Source organism: Enoplosus armatus, chromosome 9 (assembly GCF_043641665.1).
Source record: "Enoplosus armatus isolate fEnoArm2 chromosome 9, fEnoArm2.hap1, whole genome shotgun sequence".
NCBI lineage: Eukaryota > Metazoa > Chordata > Actinopteri > Centrarchiformes > Enoplosidae > Enoplosus > Enoplosus armatus.
Window position 1 is genome coordinate 22,465,582 of NC_092188.1, and position 19,210 is coordinate 22,484,791.

Below are 19,210 nucleotides of genomic sequence, written 5' to 3' on the forward strand. Positions count from 1 at the left end.
CAAATGCCTGTAAAGTCTTTTCAAACTGGCCAGAAAGTCGTGTCAGGCCGTCACAGTCGAATATTCGGCCAGCCACAAAGCTCTCAGTGTAATTACAGACACACTGCAGGTTGCTATGGAAGTGGACTCGTTTTCAAAACACAGGGGGCAGTAAAAGTTTAACTAGGGACTACCAGAGAGAAACAAATACAAGTTTGCATTTCTTCTTGTAGTTTGAGACCCAAATTTTACTTTATTCTAAACTACTCACATAATTTACATTACGGTTAAGATCTGCTGCTTGTTTGTAGTTTACAAAAAAAAAAAAAAAAAAAGTAAAATGAGAGAATGACATTGTTGTAGTTAAGACATGGTACAGTCATACCACTAGATGGCACCAAACACTGAGAAATTCATTTGTACAGATTCACAAATAAGACACTTTTTAAAAAAAAAAAGAAAATCAAATTTATTTTAAAACTGCTCTGAAAACACATTGGTAAAAGTTGAAAATCTAAGAGGAATTCCAAAAAACATTTTGTACAGTTGATCAATGTGTATGGAAAAGTACATCAACAGCAACATTCAATCATTGTACTGCTGGTGAGACTTCCTTCACATTCATAATTAAAAACACACAAGTAAGAACTGTGTTGAAAAAAGGGGGTAAATACAGCACACAGACAGGCACAAAGACACATTGATAAGTACAGACGTTGCTCTCATGTACTGGCTACAAATCAGTTTCCTTGTTGCCAAGTCTCATCTTCACCATTAGGCAGAGAAAATAAAGTGCTACAGCTAAAGTGACTTTGGCAAAGCAAGCAGGAATACAGTTCACTTTCTGCTCATAGTCTCCTAACGTTTCGCTTGCTTTGAGCGCTTCCTGGAAGAAGTATGTCCTTCTTGCGACGGCCCACAGACTGGCTGCCACACTCTCTAGAGCCGTGGAAAGCACACAAGCAGGCAGTGCAGAACTGGAAGCCACAGTCAGCTCTGCTGCACACACCCTCCCCTTTCACTGAGTGACACCTTGCGGGATGCTGACATCGAGGGCAAGGCTTGAGGCACTCATCGTTGAAGAGGGTTTTGGCAACCTGAAGGGGAAAAAAAAATGTTTAATGACTTGTGCACTTCTTCCTTCAGTAATGTAAATTAGAAACCCCATTCACCCTCCACTGAAAAGCAATCAATGACATTTTAAACTAATATTTGGCATATACAAATATTACATATAATCAGTCTAAGGAAATCCAGTGTAATTGTTTTCAAACTCACTTCTAGAAATTTCTCCCGTTTGCCACTGCTGCCTAAATGCAACGGTGTTAAAGTGCTATTTGCTGACTGCGGGGTGCAGTAGCTGGAGGTCCTAGACTGGGCCTGAACCATCTTGAGGGCTGACCTCTTATGCAGAGCGAGTCTGGTCTCTGCGTCAGGGACATGGACAGCACCGCCGAGCTACAAGACAACAGCACAAAGTTAGGAGCTCATTTAAACTGTTATAGTTAGTCAATATCCACATTGACAAGCTGGACATCAGTGAAATGGTCCTTCACATGTTACTTTACACTGAATCACATCAGACAGAAAACTGCTGTCATACTGGTCTCTGTTAGGTGATGTTCCCCCCCCCCTTCTTTTACACTGCTGACCATACACCCATCTATGTAATACATTACAATAGAAAATACCTGCTTGAGACAGACAGCAAAAGCCACAGTGCCCTATGTAACACCCATATACTGATAAGAGACTCATTTGTCATTAGCCAGTCACAGTGGACAATATGGCAAATCTCCTACCTCAAGAGCCGCCTCCACTTCACTCAGGTGGCTTCTTCTCTTAAAACTAGCTCGCTTGTCTTGTTGGATGATTTCATTCCAGCTCTTGCACACCTGACCACACCTGCCAAACACAAACAAATGCATGCATGAGACCAAAAGTTAAGCCATCATTCATCATCATCAGGCTTTACGTTAATTTAATCAAAAATACAATAAGCAGGTTGTACGATTTACAAATGTAACTGCTCTGCTCTTCAATACTGCACTGGTTACATATCTTGGTTTTTGATGTTTACTTGCATACATAGATCATTCAAATTAGTAATTTCCTGTTACCTTGGCCTAAGCCTAGCATCAATGATATGCTGTATGAATTCTACAGGATTTTTCAGTTGAAGATTTTAAATGTATTATTTATTTATAACTTAATGCTGCAGTCACACGTAATTATCAGTTCAATTAATGACAAATTGGAAATTGAGCCTTTAAGATGTAAGGATGGCGTGCTGAGTTATACAGTAGATGAAACAAAAATAGTAAATATAAAAATAAAAAAGTAAATAAGATTTTATTTTGAATGAGTACTGACTGCTAAGCTTTATTGAAAACAAGAACCAACCTGTAGATGCTCTCAGGTGTCAGGTGGCCGAGTATGACAGTCAGGATGTGCCTGAGGTTCCTCTTCTTCAGCTCTACAAGTATGTTCACCCTCCCCAGGCCCATCTTCCTGCCTATCAGCCCTGCCAATGGCATGGTGGTCCTGAACGTCACCGGGGTCTCAGCCAGTGCTGCTGTGGACTTCAGCTGCTCCTTCAGGCTTGGACTTTGGCCGACAAACATCTGAGCTTTTTGCTGGCACATAGCATGAACCAGCTGCAAAGCTGGAGTCAGAGAAAGATTGACTGGGGTTGCCCTGAGAGGAGTGACATCTGGATTGGCAGGAGCTGTGCTAAAAGGTGTCATGTTCTCTTGCTTGGTTGTGGTTGCTCTTAGTGGGGTGGCATAGTCTTGTTTTGCAGAGGCCATTCCATAACCACATTTAACGGAAAGGATGCTGCGAGGGGTGGCACCGTCAGCAAAAACCTCATCTTCTTTAGAATGGCTGTGGCACTGATGATGTTCATGCTTTCTGTAAGTTGGGTCTTCCTCAGACTGAGAGCCCCCTTCTTTAAGCGTAGAAAGCCTGTGCTGACGCTGCAAACGGGAGCGCCGCTTAGCTTCCGTTTCACAGTTTCCCCTGGAGCCAGAGGACAGCAGCTCCTGGAATGAGCCATCATGTTCCACTGAGGAGTCCTGGGATTTATCAAGGGTCAGGGAACTGAAACCACTGTCTTCACACATAGATCTGTTCCAGGGTTAGAAAGGGGTTAATACAGGTAGGTTAATATAGGGAACATTCCTTTATTAACTATATTCAGCTGGGGAAATCTACAACAAAATTTAGAAAGTTTCACAAAAGCACCTACCTGATATATTTGGGCGTATATGTGGATGACGGTGTGCACAAGACACTAGAGCTGTCATATAGGTTATTACAGTTGAGTGGCGATTGACAGTTTTCCTTAGATGAGGCAGGCAGGAATTTTGTAAAGCGTGGAGTCTCAATATTAATTGGATCAGAGGCAGAAAGGCTCCCACTGAACTCTGCATCCGAGAGTGAAACTCTTCTCTCAAAACCGGAGAGGTGACCAGAGTTGAGTTTGCCATCTTCAAGAGTTGAGGTCCTCACCTGCGTGAACAGGAGACGTCGTTTCCTACCAGACAGTGGCAGATCCTGCTCCAGTTTTGACGCCAAGGCCCCCACCACAGTGTCTAGAGAGTCAAATGATGCACTGAGCCAGTGTTCAGACCTGACACTGATGGAGGACTCAGTCCCTCTGGTGCATGGCGATCTTCTGTGGTCAGGTTTGACATCTGTAGCTGGTTTCCACATTACAAGTCTGTGTCGCAACAAGGCATCTCTTTTGTACACTTTAGGAGTTTCACACCAGCTAACTGCTGATGGCCGCTGTATTCCCCTGGAGTCTTTGCCCAAAAATCCAACTGGCTCTCTGATCCTCTCCTTCGGTGTGACGGAAAGCCTGAGGTTCTCTTTGGGCGTTTCATCGAATTCTACGGGAGACAAAGACCTACAGGAGCCAACTCCACTGATGCTCCGTGGGCTGTGGAATAAACCTGAGTATCCACTGTCAGAGCAGTCATCGTAACAGTGCTGGCTTTTGCAGCTCTCGAGGTAGACGTTTGATTCAGGAGTGCACTGCATTTTCCTCCTCCTGTGTGCACTTTTGGCCCAAACACAGTATTCAATGGAGGATGTTGTCAACTGACCTGCGGACAGCAAAACTCAGAATAAGGCTATGCTAGCTTAAATGTTGCATATGTTTGCAAAGTCTTATTTCTAATTTGATGTTGTTGGACTCACTTTGTGATAAGTTATATATATATATATATGTCCAAAGCCTTTGTTGGCAGCTGTTTGTCAAACACAAATAAAGTCAGCTGGTTCAACACCAAACACTCTCAGCTGTTTCATCGGCGTTGCCATGAGAGCGCGTGTTGTCGATTTAAATCCCCAGTCGCGTGCTCTCTGTGATGCCGCTATAATGTGAGCGATAACCGCCAAAAAAAAAAAAAAAAATCGCCCCTGACTGGCAGTGTCGACAGTGGACTCCAGGGATTCACACGACTGTCAACAAGGAGGCGTGCCACTTTAAAAAAAAAGGGAAAAAAAAGACCATGTCCAGATACTTAACACCGGCTTGGCCAACGTTCCCTGACTTGGGAGGCCAACAATAATAACGTTACCGTGCACAAACAAAGCGCAATTGTTAAAATGCACCTGAAAATGTATATATATAATAATAATAAACAATTTCTTATAGGTAATTGCATTCAAGGTTCTTCCTTTCACATTAAAAAAAAAACAAACGCATCGTCAGACCCCCTCAGGTCCCACAGACGTCCTTTGTTAGAGCAATTAGCATGATGTGGAAACACCGGTGTCAATTACCGAGTTAAGCATCGAGTAGGGGCACTGAAAACCACCTAAAAACCTGATTGCGAACCGTTACATTTGTCTGTGTAATGTCACCCACGTTGATAAACGTAACGGTTAGCCAATGTTACACACGCACCTAATATAAAAAGAGCTATTAGTGTAATATCTTATCAGTAATGTGAGCACTAAGTTACATTCAATATGGCGAATTGACGAGTTATCGCCGTAACTACGTTAGCCTCTTAAAATGACAGCCACTGCGAAGTAATTAGGTAGGCTGTGTCGTAAATTGCAAAAAAAACACACACAAACATAATATTTAGCATTAAACATCGAATTATAAAAAAAACCAATACTTACTTCTAGATAAAAGTGGGCTAACGTTAATGTAAAGGCCTCAGCTTGCACCCCTTGTCGTTGCTTCTGTTTGCTACATGTTCACCCACAGGCAACAAGCCACGTTTTCAAATTTGGAGCCCACTGTTGAGTGTGTCACGTGTTTCCGCTTTAGCGTGCACCTTCCTTCTGCGTGTGGTTACCATAGTAACAGACCTCGCTTTGCAGATGAGCGTTTGAGCGAGCGGCAGCAGGTAAAGTTGCTTCCCATACCTTTAACAGCATTAAGTTAAGTTAAGAGGAACATGGCGATTTCCTAAAGGAAAACCCTGTCTTGCCTTAACGTTGATCCTCAAATACGAACATATCACATTTCCTCACATGTTGTTGAACTAACGCCATTCAAATTAACGTTAACAATAACGCTGGGTTAGCTAACGATAGTGAACTAGCTAAAGTTATGTAGCATTCAGAGCTACAAAGTCCGCTATTAACAGAACAACATCGTTTGACAGAATAACTGAGTAAACTGGAACTCTTCCCAGGCATGAGTGCAGTTTTCTCTCTTCAAAACCAGTCCACCACCGTTGACCACAGCGGGAGGGTCCCTGTGGAGCACCTGGACTATGGTTACATTGCAAAATGCAAAGATGTGAAATACCTGGAGAAGATCTTGAGAGTACTAAGGTAAAAGCTACATAACTGAGCTTATGGTGTGAGGAGGTGGAATTGATTCAAATAATTGAATAATCGTCAAATAATGTATTCTTTTATATTGGTATATACATTATATATATATAATTCTGCCATTATGGGAAAATATTTATGCAATATTGAAAATAGATTACATACCACCTACCACTGTTTGCAAAAGGATAATAGAGCATATCATCACACAATACAGTCTGATGAACTCGGCTGAAAAGATTCCTGGGAATTTGGGCTTTCAGATAATGTTTTACTTTGTGCAAAAGGTCTGGCGACGAGGGCATTTTTCCTCATCTGATCAAGTTCTGTGAGAGTCACTTGGAGAAACTGGACCCCAGGAGCCGAGCTCTCAGGAAGGAAAACCCTGTGGCCACAGCAGCCAGCATCTCTACAGATGAGTGGAGCCAAATTGTTAATGAGTTGAAGGTAAGTTACACATTACAGTGTAATTATTGATTTTGCTTACCCCTTGCTCTCCTCTTATATGTCACCAACATTTTAATATTAAATACTATGTTCTTTACAGATGTGGCAAGAAGAAACCAAAAAGACGGAGACTTCACTAAAACAGCAGTCAATGTTCGATGATCTACTGAATGAAAACATGCCACCTATAAGAGGTTCCAGTTGCTCTGTTCCACTTAGTCAGGTAAAAATGGCCTCCAACAATGTACATAACCATGTGTACAAGGAAAATACTGTAATGAAGTCTTATGTCATCACAGACTTCAGTTCCAAAAGAAAAGAGGAATTCTTCAAAACGGGCTCTCCCACATGATTATCAAGAATGGGACAAGTGAGTCATTTGGTCTCTATTTGTCTATTATATTCAGAAGAGAGAACACTCTGTTACAGCTGCTGCAGGCACTGTACATAAAAAAAAGGCCTTAGCTAAGCTTCCTTCACTACAACAGTTAAACGGTTGATGCTTTTACAGAGCTTCATTTTGCAGAATACCTTCCTTCACCCGGATATATTTCACTCTATTTCCAGGTTTGACGTGGAAAAAGAATGTGAAAGAATCGATGGAAATGTGGTCAACAATGATCCACCTGTCGTTATAAACACGGGACACCTCAAAATCAAGACTAAAGTGGATACTTCATGTAATGCATTCATGTATAGCATCTCATATTTATTTTGTGGTCATTGCAAAGCATTGTGTAAGCTTTAGTTGTGTGTAGATGTGTCTGAAATGTGTGGCCTCTACAATACATCCAGTGCTGACACAACAGGAGAAGCTCCTTCTGGCAAATCGCGAAAAGGACAAAGGCAATGAAGCTTTCAGAGCAAACGATTATGAGGAGGCAGCTGCATACTATTCCAGGTGAGGCTCTTAAAACAACCCATTCATTATGGAAAGCATGTTAAATCTCTTAATATATACAACATATATAATATGTTGCCTGGTCTTTAATTCGACTGCTGTCATTGATTCATTCAAGTCTGTTTTCATTCCCATTCACCTCATTATAAATACAGATCTGTTTTATTTTCGGCCTTCCATTACAGGAGCCTTTCCATTATACCAACTGTGGCTGCATACAACAACAGAGCCCAGGCAGAAATCAATCTCAAGCACTGGCACAATGCCATGAGAGACTGCCAGAGGGTACTCGAACTGGAGCCAGGAAATACGAAAGGTGCTTTGCTTTTTTAGTACAGTAGCACTTACAACAATGCACGTCGACACAAATATGATTGTAATGTTGGCATCATTTTACTTTTGCGAATCCCCTTTTGTGAATTTTCCGTTTTTTTTTTTGACATACTACATTTGCAGCTTCACAGCACGGTAGTTAACAGTAGCTTCGATGTATGTAATGTCTATACTGCATGTGATTCATTTTTCACCACCAGCCCTGCTACGCCGCGCCACTGTTTGTAATCGCATGGGCAACTTCCAAATGGCTGCTGAAGACCTGAGGATGGTGCTTAGGGAAGAGCCGCAGAATGCCGCAGCCACTGTAGGTAGATAAAAGTACAGAGGCATGTCGATTACATGCCAGTAGCCTTATTGTCCACTAGGTGTCACTGTATTTGTGAGATCATGCACTTACAAACAGATTGCAGCTGCTGCAAGGTATTAATAACATCATTTGTAGTCTGTTATCACTGTAAATAGAGAATTATGCAGCTTTTGCAATTGTTCTGTGTTAGATGGTGAGCCCAGGATGTATTTTATTTAGTCGACACCTTTGAGGGCATATCCTTTAAATTATGCATTGGGATTTTGATGTACTGTAGGTATATCGCTATAGTAGGTGTGTAACCTTTGCTGACTTACTTAACAGAACTGGCTATGGGTTTTCTACTGTTGGCAAATTCTAATGTGTGAATCATTTGTGGTTTAGCGACTTCTGTCTGAGACTGAGAGGAAGATGAAGGAATGTCAACCAGAGCAGCAAAGCAAAGGCAAAAGAATCCTCATCCAAGAAGAGGAAGAGGAAGATGACAACAGAAACGATGAGACAAAATCAGAGCAGACCGGTGAGATTGTCTGAACGCCTTCATAATCAATATCTATGTCCTTGATTTACACACACACACACACACACACACACAGTAGAGACTATAAACAAGCCAGGGATTCCCAGAATCCATGCAGAAATCTATCTACGATCAATTTAAATGAAGGGGGTGTTCCCTTAGCTATATTTACCACAACATGGACAATTTAATGAGATTGTCTATTTGAAGAGATAGGTTTTTAAATCTGCACCAGTTATGGGTTGTGTGCAAAGTAGCATTTTGCAGTGTTAAGCAGAAAAAATGATTGTTACTGCTGATCTCAAATTAAAAACTAACAATCAAATAAAGTACCTAGTGTAGTAGGTCTATAGCAAGATCTATAGCTCTGTGGTGGGTAAAATGACTGAATGCTCTTAGTTTCACGGCAAAGTCTGACCTATATATTGGCGTAGTTGATACTGTTGGCATATTTTAGCTTATCACCAATATTGGTGTTGAGATATACTCTGTGTCAACCAATCAGTTACATCAAATTGTGATGAGATGCAAAAGATATGTTGTCTCTATATAAACAGTGTCATCATTACATAGCTTTTCCCCCCAAAGAGAACTTAGAAGTTCCCGCTCAGAACATGTCTTATTCATAATTCTTAAATAACCAAAGTTAAAGGATCCTTGAAAAAGCTGGCTGGCAAACTGGTTTAAAACTCTAAAAATTGCATAACTTAATTGAAATTTGACTTCCTGAATACTCTGTGTACTGTAAATATTCAAACTTTTGTGCGGCCATGTGTATTTTTACACCACACTGTAGTATGTCTGTATGTCTGTGCTTGGTTCATAGCTCCGTGGCGTAGGATTTGCCCTCTAATCCACTCATGATTTAAACATCCGAGGAAGCTGCAGCAATGCTGGTAACAGTGGGCAGTCATTTTCCTCACAAACCCTTGTGTCTGCTTGTGCTATAGATAGAGGAAACACCCCTTGTCCCTCTGGATAACATGACATACTATGTGTGCGTGTGTTATCCGCCCTGCCCCCACCCAGCGCTTTCGTAATTCACTGTTGAGAGAGGCTGCTTCCTGGAACTCCCCCTTTGAAGTGGCTCTGTGTCATGTGTGTCCAACCCTCCCCCACTGTGATGTAACCGCTGACTCCTTCCTGTGGGTGTGCCCCCCCCCCCCCCTTCTCTCTTTCTTTCTCCCTCTGCCTCTCCCTCCCTCCCTCTCTCTCCCTTCCAGCTTGTCCGGTTGAACCTAGCCAGCCTGTGGGAGGGGAGGAGAGCTCAGCTGCTCCTGCCGAAAGGGGAGACATGGGTAACGCTCAAAAAAAGCCCCACGGCAGAGGGGACGGGGGTCCACACAGTGAGTTCAACAACTCCCACCATGGACACTGGAGGGGCAAAGGAGGCAGCTCTGACAAGTACAAAGTCACGCAGGAAAAGGTAGCCAATGGAACAAGCAAGAGGGGCTCGACAGCTTCAGTCCAGGTTGATCAGAGCAGCAAAGGAACTCCGGTTGGAGGAAATGCATCGGAAACTGTCAACCTTGATGCCCCATGTGGAGCCCTGCCCCCACCTCTGTCCCGGCTAAAGAATGAAGGAAACCTGCTGTTTAAAAACGGACAGTTTGCCGGTGCACTGGAGAAATACTCACTAGCCATTCAAGGCTATACAGATTCAGGTAGGGTGGAAGAGTCCTCATGGTTGGTGCCATCCTTGTTATTACAGTCTGTGGTGGCTGGTAGTTCAGTCCCGCAATGTGTAAGATTTTAGTTGATCTATGTGTCGTGGGAATTTCAGAAAAAACAGAAGACTGGCGACATTGGAGAGAAGTTAACGTTAATGTGCCTCCATGTCAGTAAACAGATAGCATTTATTCTGACATCACTGTGTTATAAACATGCTGTGACTTGTAACAAACGGCCCATAGCTCAACTGACTGGTGTTTCATCACCAGTCTCACCCATGTTTGAATGAATATGGCTTCATGGTGTTTAAGTATCAATGCTCTTGAGACTGTTTCCTGAAACTGGCCATTGCAATTGTAAATCAAAGGTCATGACCTTGCAGTTATAATGCTCGTGCCTCCGTTTAATTTGTGTCGCTTCATCACAGTGCGGGGTATAACAAAAATGAAAGGATATTTTACATGAGAGGAATGATACCTAAACAACAGAAATGGTCTCCCCAGGAAGTAGTCCACATCAGTGTACATACAGTCTAGAAACAGTAATAAAGACTTCAATATCCAGGAGTGGAAATGATGGGGCTGTTTGTTGGTGTACTTAATGACTTTGTCCTTACAGCGATGCGTCACAATGTGGCCGTTGTGGTGGATACGGACAGTGTTTCTGTTTTAGCCCCAGCCTGGCGCTAAGCCTCTCAGCTCAGGTCTGTCCAGGTCACATGACCACTAACCACTCACTGTGAAATTGAATCTGTAGGACTGCAGCTATAATTCTCACCGAGAGGGAGAGATTGATGCTATCGATGGGGGCTGCCTGTCAGGCTTGTCCACCATTAAACATGCTCCCTCTGTCTGTCTGTCTGTCTGTCTGTCTGTCTGACTGGACATCGGCATCGCCCAAGGTCCCATGTAATGCAGACAGACTACAGCTGAGGATCCATTCTTTGAACCTCTTTAAACCACGTAAACAAGCAGTGTGTCAGTGGTCACGTCAAAAAGGGACATTTCCAGAAAAAAAAACACAAAGCTGAGCATTGACATTCGAAATGTCTTTTACAGGGTCTCAAAGCCTTGTTTAGATCTGTATATGGGTTGCCCTAGTTAATGCATCTAACACACGTAACAGCACATGCTCTACTATCACAGTAACGTCACTAAGTGTGAGCATTTGCTGAGACATCATCATCATCACTGTGTCATCATCCATAATCTTAATTTCATCCGATGAGGTGGCATCCTAAGCTGACTGTATTTAGTGTCGTGGAAGAATGTTGCTCTGTCTGTGATATACTGTACATTATAGGCCTGTCTGATTTGCTTGTCTGTGATAATGATGGTGGGAAAACAGAGTGAAATTCCCATCAGGCAAGTGGAGAGAATAGCAAATAGACTGCGCGCAGTCTGTGTGAGCAGGTTGTTGAACTTTCAGGAGAAAACGTCCTAAAAGTGGCTTTTCCTTGGTCGTGATCTACCTTGTCAGCCCTGGAACTCATAGTGCCACGTCTGTACACTAGCAGGATGTATTAGTGGAAGAGAAGGTGGACCTGCTGCCTGCTTTAGCCCCACAAAGAGTTAAAGGAACTTTGGTTTAAACTGTGCAATTGTCGCATGCGTGAATGCAATCAGTCTGAAGTAGAAATTTTAGGTTACTATCTGACCATCAAGTGGTTTTGAAAGTCTCGCTTCCAATGCTGATGCAACAAAAAAAAAGTCCTCATTTAGTCCTAACAGGAACCCATCATTGCAACACACACACACACACATACAGCCAACAGCTATATGCAGCCTGCCAAAGTATTATATATTTGTGTTATACATTATTATATATTTGTGCTATTTGTCTCTTTTTTCATGCAGGGCTTGATAGTCCGGAGGATCTATGTGTTCTGTATTCTAACCGAGCGGCTTGCTACCTGAAAGATGGCAACAGTCAAGAATGCATACAGGACTGCGTGAAGTGAGGGAATTTATTTACTCTTACTTACCTGGTAACACTGTGTGAGTGTATGAGTGGAGTGAGAAGTAACGTTAGCTGTGGGTGTCCACCCAAATTTCACAATTTACACTGGGCCTTACCTTGAGAATCCGACACAGCTTTCCAGTTCTTGTGGGATCATTTTAGGAGGGGATTGGCACTGGGGTGTGTTGTAATGGATTTTATAAGCAGCAAACTCAGGATAGAGTAAGGGAACCTCCCATGTGAAAGAATTTAAAAACTTTGTATGTTTGCTTTCGATTCAACTTCTAGGGCAAACTGGAAATTTAGGTTGTGTGACACGCACACAACAGTACACTAATGCATACGGTACTATATGCTTACACAGCAACACAAGAACACTTTATTGTCTGTCTGTATAGGGGATCTATATATGTGACAGATTTCACTCTCAGAGTGTAGCGTCTATAGCAGAGGCAGCAGACTTGATCCTTTGCTCCTGTCTCATCATCATCTATTTATACCGACCAGAGCCCTGGAGCTCCAGCCATTCTCCCTCAAGCCCCTCCTGCGCCGGGCCATGGCTTATGAGTCCCTGGAGCGCTACCGCAAGGCCTACGTGGATTACAAGACCGTCCTGCAGATAGACATCAGCGTGCAGGCAGCACACGACAGCGTCAACAGGTATTAGCCTTCACCTCTCACTCCAGCCGAGAGGCCGCAGAGATGTCTGCACTGGAACACAGACCCTTTTACTCGTACTGATAAAGAGATCTATGACATGATGAAAGTGTCCTTGCTATCCATTCTAACTCTGCCACATAATGTCTTTAGATGTCTTAGACAAGGAGATTTCATTGTTCCATCTGCCTTGTGTGATATTATTTCCACTTTTTCTATACTTGAAATCCAGAAATTGCACTATAACATGATCAGATGACCAAATTCAAATAAATCATGTGAACAAACACGCAAAGTCTAATTAGTGGCTAACAGATTTAGCTGGTGTTAAAAAGCAGCTCTAGCTAGAGGCTAATTATGGCTCTCAGAGTGCACGTCCTCTCTCTGTTATGCAACAGGGAAACTCACCTGGCTGCTTTGTGTTCAGGAGTACCTGAGGGTCATGGCTTTAGTATATGTCCATGTATATCTACACAATTGAACAATGAGATGCTTGCATGAAAAAAACACACTAAACAAATAGAGAGGTTATTAACTGCATATACCTTTAACACTTACTTTCTGTGAGTCTTTGCAATATGTTGTCTGTGTGTGACTGTGTATAGTATATTCCACTTGTACGTGTGTCCATGTGTGACATCCGTGCATTGACTGATCTGCTCCAGGATCACCCGGCTGCTGATTGAGCAGGACGGTCCGGAGTGGAGAGAGAAACTTCCGGACATCCCCCGGGTGCCTCTGTCGGCTCAGCAGCACCGCAGAGAGGAGCCACCCAGCGCCGAGGTCCTCCAGGCCCGAGCGGAGAAGGCAGCCAGGGATGCAGGTCTGTTTCGAAGTCATGAATGTGACTGTTGAGGTTTGTCTCTCAGAACACGGGATTGCACGTAACTGGTGTGAATAGGGCTGGAAATATTCTTTGGAATATCCTTGGTGCAATAAAGTCACAAGCTCACACTGCTTCGAGGCTCCTGTATAAAATCCTTAACCTTGATCTCAATGTAAACTCTGGATTAATAAATACGAGTGTGACATAAGGGCAAGATAGCCCCTGTGCTTTCTGAAGCCCATAATAATCCCTGAGCTGGGAAATGCCAGCCTTAGGGAGAGAACTATCTTAAAAGCGCCTCTCCATTAAAGTAATTAAACAGATTAAACAGTCTTGTGGTTCACATTTATGCTTGACATCAGTTAACTAGCATTAGAGATTACATTTTTCATACAAAGCATACGATAGATTAGACTACACAATAGTGTATAAAATACTGAATACTAAGTCTTTTTCTACCGTGGTATCTGACTCAACGAACGATCTGAATTCCTCTTCTACCACTGCTTGACATCAACATAGAGGAACAGACTCAAAAGCAGCTTGTTCCTGTTTCTCCGTCACTAAGGCAGGACGAAGACGTCTGTAGGTGGACGTGTCACCTCTGTTCACTGACCATGCAGTTTCCCCGTTCCCGGGGCTCCGCCACAGCTGTTATTTTTAAACTCTAATGAAAGAACAGACCTGCTGGCACAGTTCTTCCTCCCAGAAGACACTTTGCAGCAGATTGATTAGCCCTTAGTCCACACCGTGACCAATCGCTGACTTAACTCTCGTGCCTCACGCCCCAGCTAGCGCAGCATTCATTTCAGGGGGTTTGAACCCTCAGGCTTTATAGCACAGAGGACCGGCATATTTCCTTGTGTTGGGTTTTTTAGAAATAAAAGGGAGGACAATTAAAATGGATTGCAAGTGTCCTTGTGGATGCATTACTTGAGTTGAATTGCTCTTCGTGTGAATAAGCAGTGATAACTCTACGTTTTCTTCCAGAAAGGAAAGCAGAAGTCCATTTTACATCTTTGAAGCAAGAAGGGAATGACTTTGTGAAGAAGGGCCAGTACCAGGATGCACTGGGGAAGTACACTGAATGCCTTAAGCTAAAGCCAGAAGAGTGTGCTATCTACACCAACAGGTTAGAGGCTCCATCTCACCTCAGCAGGAACTAACACACACACACACACACACACACACTGCTGGTGGTGTCTTTCTTCTTTCTGTTCCTCAATATTGCTCTACACGCCTCATGCTTTGTTTCCTTATAAAGCTGGGATGTCAGAGGACACCCAGAAAATCTCTTTTTTCTTTTGGATAAATTAAAACAGACTGATTAATTATCCCCAGCTGACATCTGTCAGGCAGTACATTCAGCTCTGTGGCTAATCCCAACCGGTCGCCAGTCTGTCACTGGCTTTAAATTAGCATGTATTGTTGGTAAGTTGGAACAGAATGGCAGAGGCTCAGGAAACAGCTGCCTGCCTTCAGCGCTGGTCATCGCAACTCCATTTATAGCCACTATCATATGATCTTATCTTATAACTCTGAAACACAGCAGGCACAGTGCATGCAGCAGGCAGGTAGGACTTCATTCTGTCTCTCGCAGGTGGATTGTTGTTGATCACGTCACAAACTGTGATGCTGAGCCACTGTGTGTTCAGGTTTGCGTGTGTGTTTGTGTTTTGTGCTGTGGAAAAGAGCTTGTATGTACAGCCACACCAGAGCAAACACACACTTGCAACTGCCGCACAGCTGCCGAGACCCATTTGACTGAAAACACTGACAAACACATTCATGAAGGCCACAAGGCCACTGGAGCAAACCCTCAGAGATGTGAATTCTATCTCACGTCTCATCTGTTTCATATGAGATCTTCAGCCTTTATTATCGACGCCTGATTCGCAGTGGACGAGTCACAAACTCGTGATACCTTTTAGTCATGCGTCAAATAAGATTAGCTGATGGTGACAAAAATAAAAATCACAAGTGACGTGTGTGCGTGTGTGTGTGTGTGTGTGTGTGTTTGCAGAGCCCTGTGCTACTTGAAGCTGGAGAGGTTTGCTGAGGCCAAGCAGGACTGTGATGCAGCACTGAAACTGGAGCCAAGCAATAAGAAGGCCTTCTACAGACGAGCCCTGGCCAATAAAGGCCTCAAGGTGAGGAGAGCTGGCCATTAATGAGTTAACGCCACCAGGGAATGTGCTCATTTGTGCGTGAAAGGGGCATGTCATTTAATTCCTCACACCCTCTTAAAATAGGACTACCTGGCGTGCAGCTCCGACCTGCAGGAGGTACTGCAGCAGGATCCCAACGTGCAGGAGGCCGAGAAGGAGCTGGAGGAGGTCACGGTGCTGCTCAGGCAGAGTCTGGCCAACGCCAACGCTTCGCCAGCCAAACCCAGGAAGACTGTCCCCATCACAGAGGTACAGACACAGAATTAAAATACATACAATACACGTCATATTCAGTGTGCTCCTTTTAGTGAACACAGTCTGAACCATCGCGTCAGAGATACAGAATATTAACGCCGAATTAAATGGACTGTATGTATTGGGAAAGGGTCATTGACAGGCCTGAACCACCCTGAAAATGAACACCCAACATCGCAGAATTTAGCCACTTAGAAGTCAGTGTTTTGGTTGTCCAGCCACACAAACACTATGTTGCAGCTGCTCTCAACAACTGCTCATGAAAGCTGTAGGCAGCCATTTCCACCAAACAAGCCCAGACAAGCCAATTAATGTGGTATTTGCCCAGCACCAAATGGCAGACGCCCTAAGTAAAATCAAACATCTAGCACTCTGAAGGACTAATTACGTTTCCTGATTCTCAGAGGGCCAGAAAAACAACTTCCTTGGACGATGTAGCTCAGTGTAGCTCTGTGCCTGATGGATGTGTGTTTTGGATTATAATGCCTTTTGGGAGTTGTGGTTTTATTCGTCAAATGCCCTGGTATGTTACTATGCTGTGCCCCATCCTGTCTTCTGATTAATCAACTGAGAGTGTTTCAAAGCCAAGTATCTCTGTGATAGCACACTCAAAAAGACAGAGACAAGGCCTAGCTGACATTAAAAACCAGTACATAAACTGGATTACTGTACTAAAACCAAATTATTTATTCAAAAGGAGGTACATTCTGAGGAGTTCTAAAGGATTGTGAATATGGCTCCTGGTCTCTTTCATTCTGTTCTATGTATTCTGTGTTGTATTGTATTCGGAGTATTTACATGAGTACAGTCTCTCCTCTGTAAATCCACTTTCATCACCTCCGTTCGTCTTCTTCCTCAGGTTGAGGGTGACGAGGAATCGACAGCCGTTCCTAACTCAGAGAGCTGCTGCAGAGGAGACGACATCACCGTCAACCTCCAGCCGACCGACGCCTACGAGTTCGGCCAGGCCCTGAACGCAGCTCGCTGCAGCGGAAACCCGGCGGCCTGCGCTGACCTGCTGGCCTCCACGACCCCGGAGATGCTTCCCCGGTTCCTGAGCACCCAGCTGGACGGACACACCCTCAGCCTCGTCATGCAGGCACTGGACTCCCACCTCCTGGAGAAAGACCCCAACCTGGTCTACCAACACCTCAACCATCTGCACACCACTGACAGGTTCTCGGTAAGATGCGGTTTATGTCCGTTTCACTTGTAAGCCACATATCTCCTTACAGAGCACGCATTTCATTTGGTAACTACTACATCAAATAAATCATTATTATTATTTTGTAAGTAAGGTTTTGCTGATAAGCGATGACATGCCGTTTTTGCAGGTTGTACTGATGCTGCTGGAGAAGGACGAGCGTCGCCACATGACTCAGCTGTTTGAGCATCTGTCTGCTGCGGAGAGCACAGAGTTCACCAAGAACGATGTTCAGAATCTGGCCAACAAATACATCTGACCCTCCCGCCCCTGCTCCCCGCTGCATGAGCCGCTGCACCGCGACAACCCTTGGATCTATGCAAAACACTGCACAAGAACTGAGTACACAAAGGCAGGAAGCTGCAGAATGTGAGAGCAATACAATGGAACTGAGTCACATTCACTCTACTGGTCCGTGCAGTAAATCTGATCACTGTATGTTTGAGTGACAGTGTGAGGAATATATTTTTCTGCTCCTGAACATTTTGCTATGCAGATTTACTTTTGTACCAACACTAACCATTTGCATTGTACAACAGGCAAACGGGGATACTATGGACCTTTTCATTTTAGTGTAACAATAAAGAGGGTCCAATGTACAATGTTATGTAAGGCCACAGGCGCACAGAGTGTTTCCCCTACAGGCAGTTGAGTTTGCTCAGGACAGGCTCATGTTCCTAGAGCTCAGCTCAGTTGAGTCCTTGGACCCTGTCAGTCACTCAATAAATGAGCTTCTGTCAGACACCAGCTGAGATCAGAAATAATATTCAGTTCATGCTGAATATTATTTCCCAGCAAAGGAACAAGTGGGCGGTACAAACCATAAGATAAAGCATCAGTTTTATTATGACCATATGTGCTGTATTATCTCTGTGGTAGAAACGGGCCTGCATATCTTCTTTCTGTTGTCCTGTGCGGTATGATAACAGTAGCTGTTGAACTGATATCTACTGACAGTGTGAGAAAATGCAATTTGTAACCTCACTTGACTCAGATGCCGTCTTCTGTTTTATTCAGCTATGCAATTAGCAGATCTGGGCCGGCGTTTGCGTCTTTTCTTTAAGGAATGACATAAAGCCGTTGGACCTATTTGTTTACCAAACTGGCCTGCCAGGCAACGCACATCTGCACGTACATTTTCACAGCAGCTCAGCCATGCAGATGTGTACACACTGGAGAGAAGCAGCATCTTTTATGAGATGTGTGCCTTGGATTTCAGACTAGGGGTCGACTTACATTTTGGTGAGTGTGCAGATACTCCCAGAGAGAGAGTATATTTATGTCATTCAGTAGCTTTTATCAAAATGTCAAATGGCTTGGATTTATGCATCATAAATCATACATACTGTATATTCACTTAGCTACATGCACGTAATTGTTTAAAATGTCATTTCTTTGCTAATTTAAAAGACATTCTATCCATGTCAAGCGTTTAACTATTGAATATTCCAGTCATCCAAAATTGAAGACTGCCTGAATCCAAACCATTCTTTGTTTTCAAATGTTTTATCAATTCTCCGTGAATGTACCAAATTTTGTTCAGGATAACAAGTTGGGAGGCGAGAGGCAATAATTTCACAGGTTCCACAGTTTCTCTTCACTGTGGTTTTAACATTATATTTCAGTAGAGATGTAAAAAATAAAAAAAATAAAAAAATGTGTACAATATTCACAGAGGGCTATTCAATAAACTGGAATACATGTTTTCTTCTTTGTGCTAAGATGAAATGAAATAGTTCAATAAAAATGGACCTGAAAAACAGAGGGCCTGACGACAGCATTTCATATATATATTTTTTTTTATTTTTCTGATATGCATTTACACGCATATAGTAAAGCAAATTACCAAACACATATACAAATACCTTATGCCATTCTGCACAAATTACAAATTATATCTGGCACTAGTGTTCAAATTAGGATCAAGAAACTGGAGGTTTGGTGAAGAATGAGAAAGAGAACCGGGGGAGAAAGAACACCATTTTGCTTTTATGTGGGGAGGACTGCAGCATGTAGCCTTATCCCCCGAACCAAACTGAGTGATCGTTCAGTAACAGACCTGGGTCAAAATACCATTCAAGATGCTTTTACCTATCTGGTAGAGGTTTCACCTGAGCCGGCTCAGTGGCCTCAATAAAGCTGACCATTGAGCAGTAACGACAGGCTTAAGCAAAC

General features: G+C 43.3%; 2 protein-coding genes across 2 annotated transcripts; one reads left to right on the plus strand and one right to left on the minus strand.

The window, feature by feature from the left end:
* Positions 1 to 827: 827 nt before the first annotated feature.
* Positions 828 to 4,026, minus strand: fbxo43 (F-box protein 43). The gene is made up of 5 exons (XM_070912640.1): positions 3,230 to 4,026; positions 2,383 to 3,108; positions 1,782 to 1,884; positions 1,258 to 1,437; positions 828 to 1,076 (listed from the first exon to the last, which is right to left on the minus strand). Exons 1-5 carry the CDS (start codon positions 4,024 to 4,026, stop codon positions 828 to 830), a joined length of 2,055 nt encoding a protein of 684 aa, XP_070768741.1.
* Positions 4,027 to 5,644: 1,618 nt separating this feature from the next.
* Positions 5,645 to 18,799, plus strand: LOC139290219 (sperm-associated antigen 1-like). The gene is made up of 18 exons (XM_070911921.1): positions 5,645 to 5,784; positions 6,072 to 6,231; positions 6,332 to 6,454; positions 6,531 to 6,601; positions 6,799 to 6,911; positions 7,027 to 7,132; positions 7,318 to 7,448; positions 7,666 to 7,772; positions 8,160 to 8,295; positions 9,519 to 9,959; positions 11,823 to 11,922; positions 12,433 to 12,585; positions 13,248 to 13,405; positions 14,399 to 14,540; positions 15,432 to 15,558; positions 15,661 to 15,825; positions 16,691 to 17,014; positions 17,166 to 18,799. Exons 1-18 carry the CDS (start codon positions 5,645 to 5,647, stop codon positions 17,292 to 17,294), a joined length of 2,826 nt encoding a protein of 941 aa, XP_070768022.1. The 3' UTR covers positions 17,295 to 18,799.
* Positions 18,800 to 19,210: the final 411 nt, after the last annotated feature.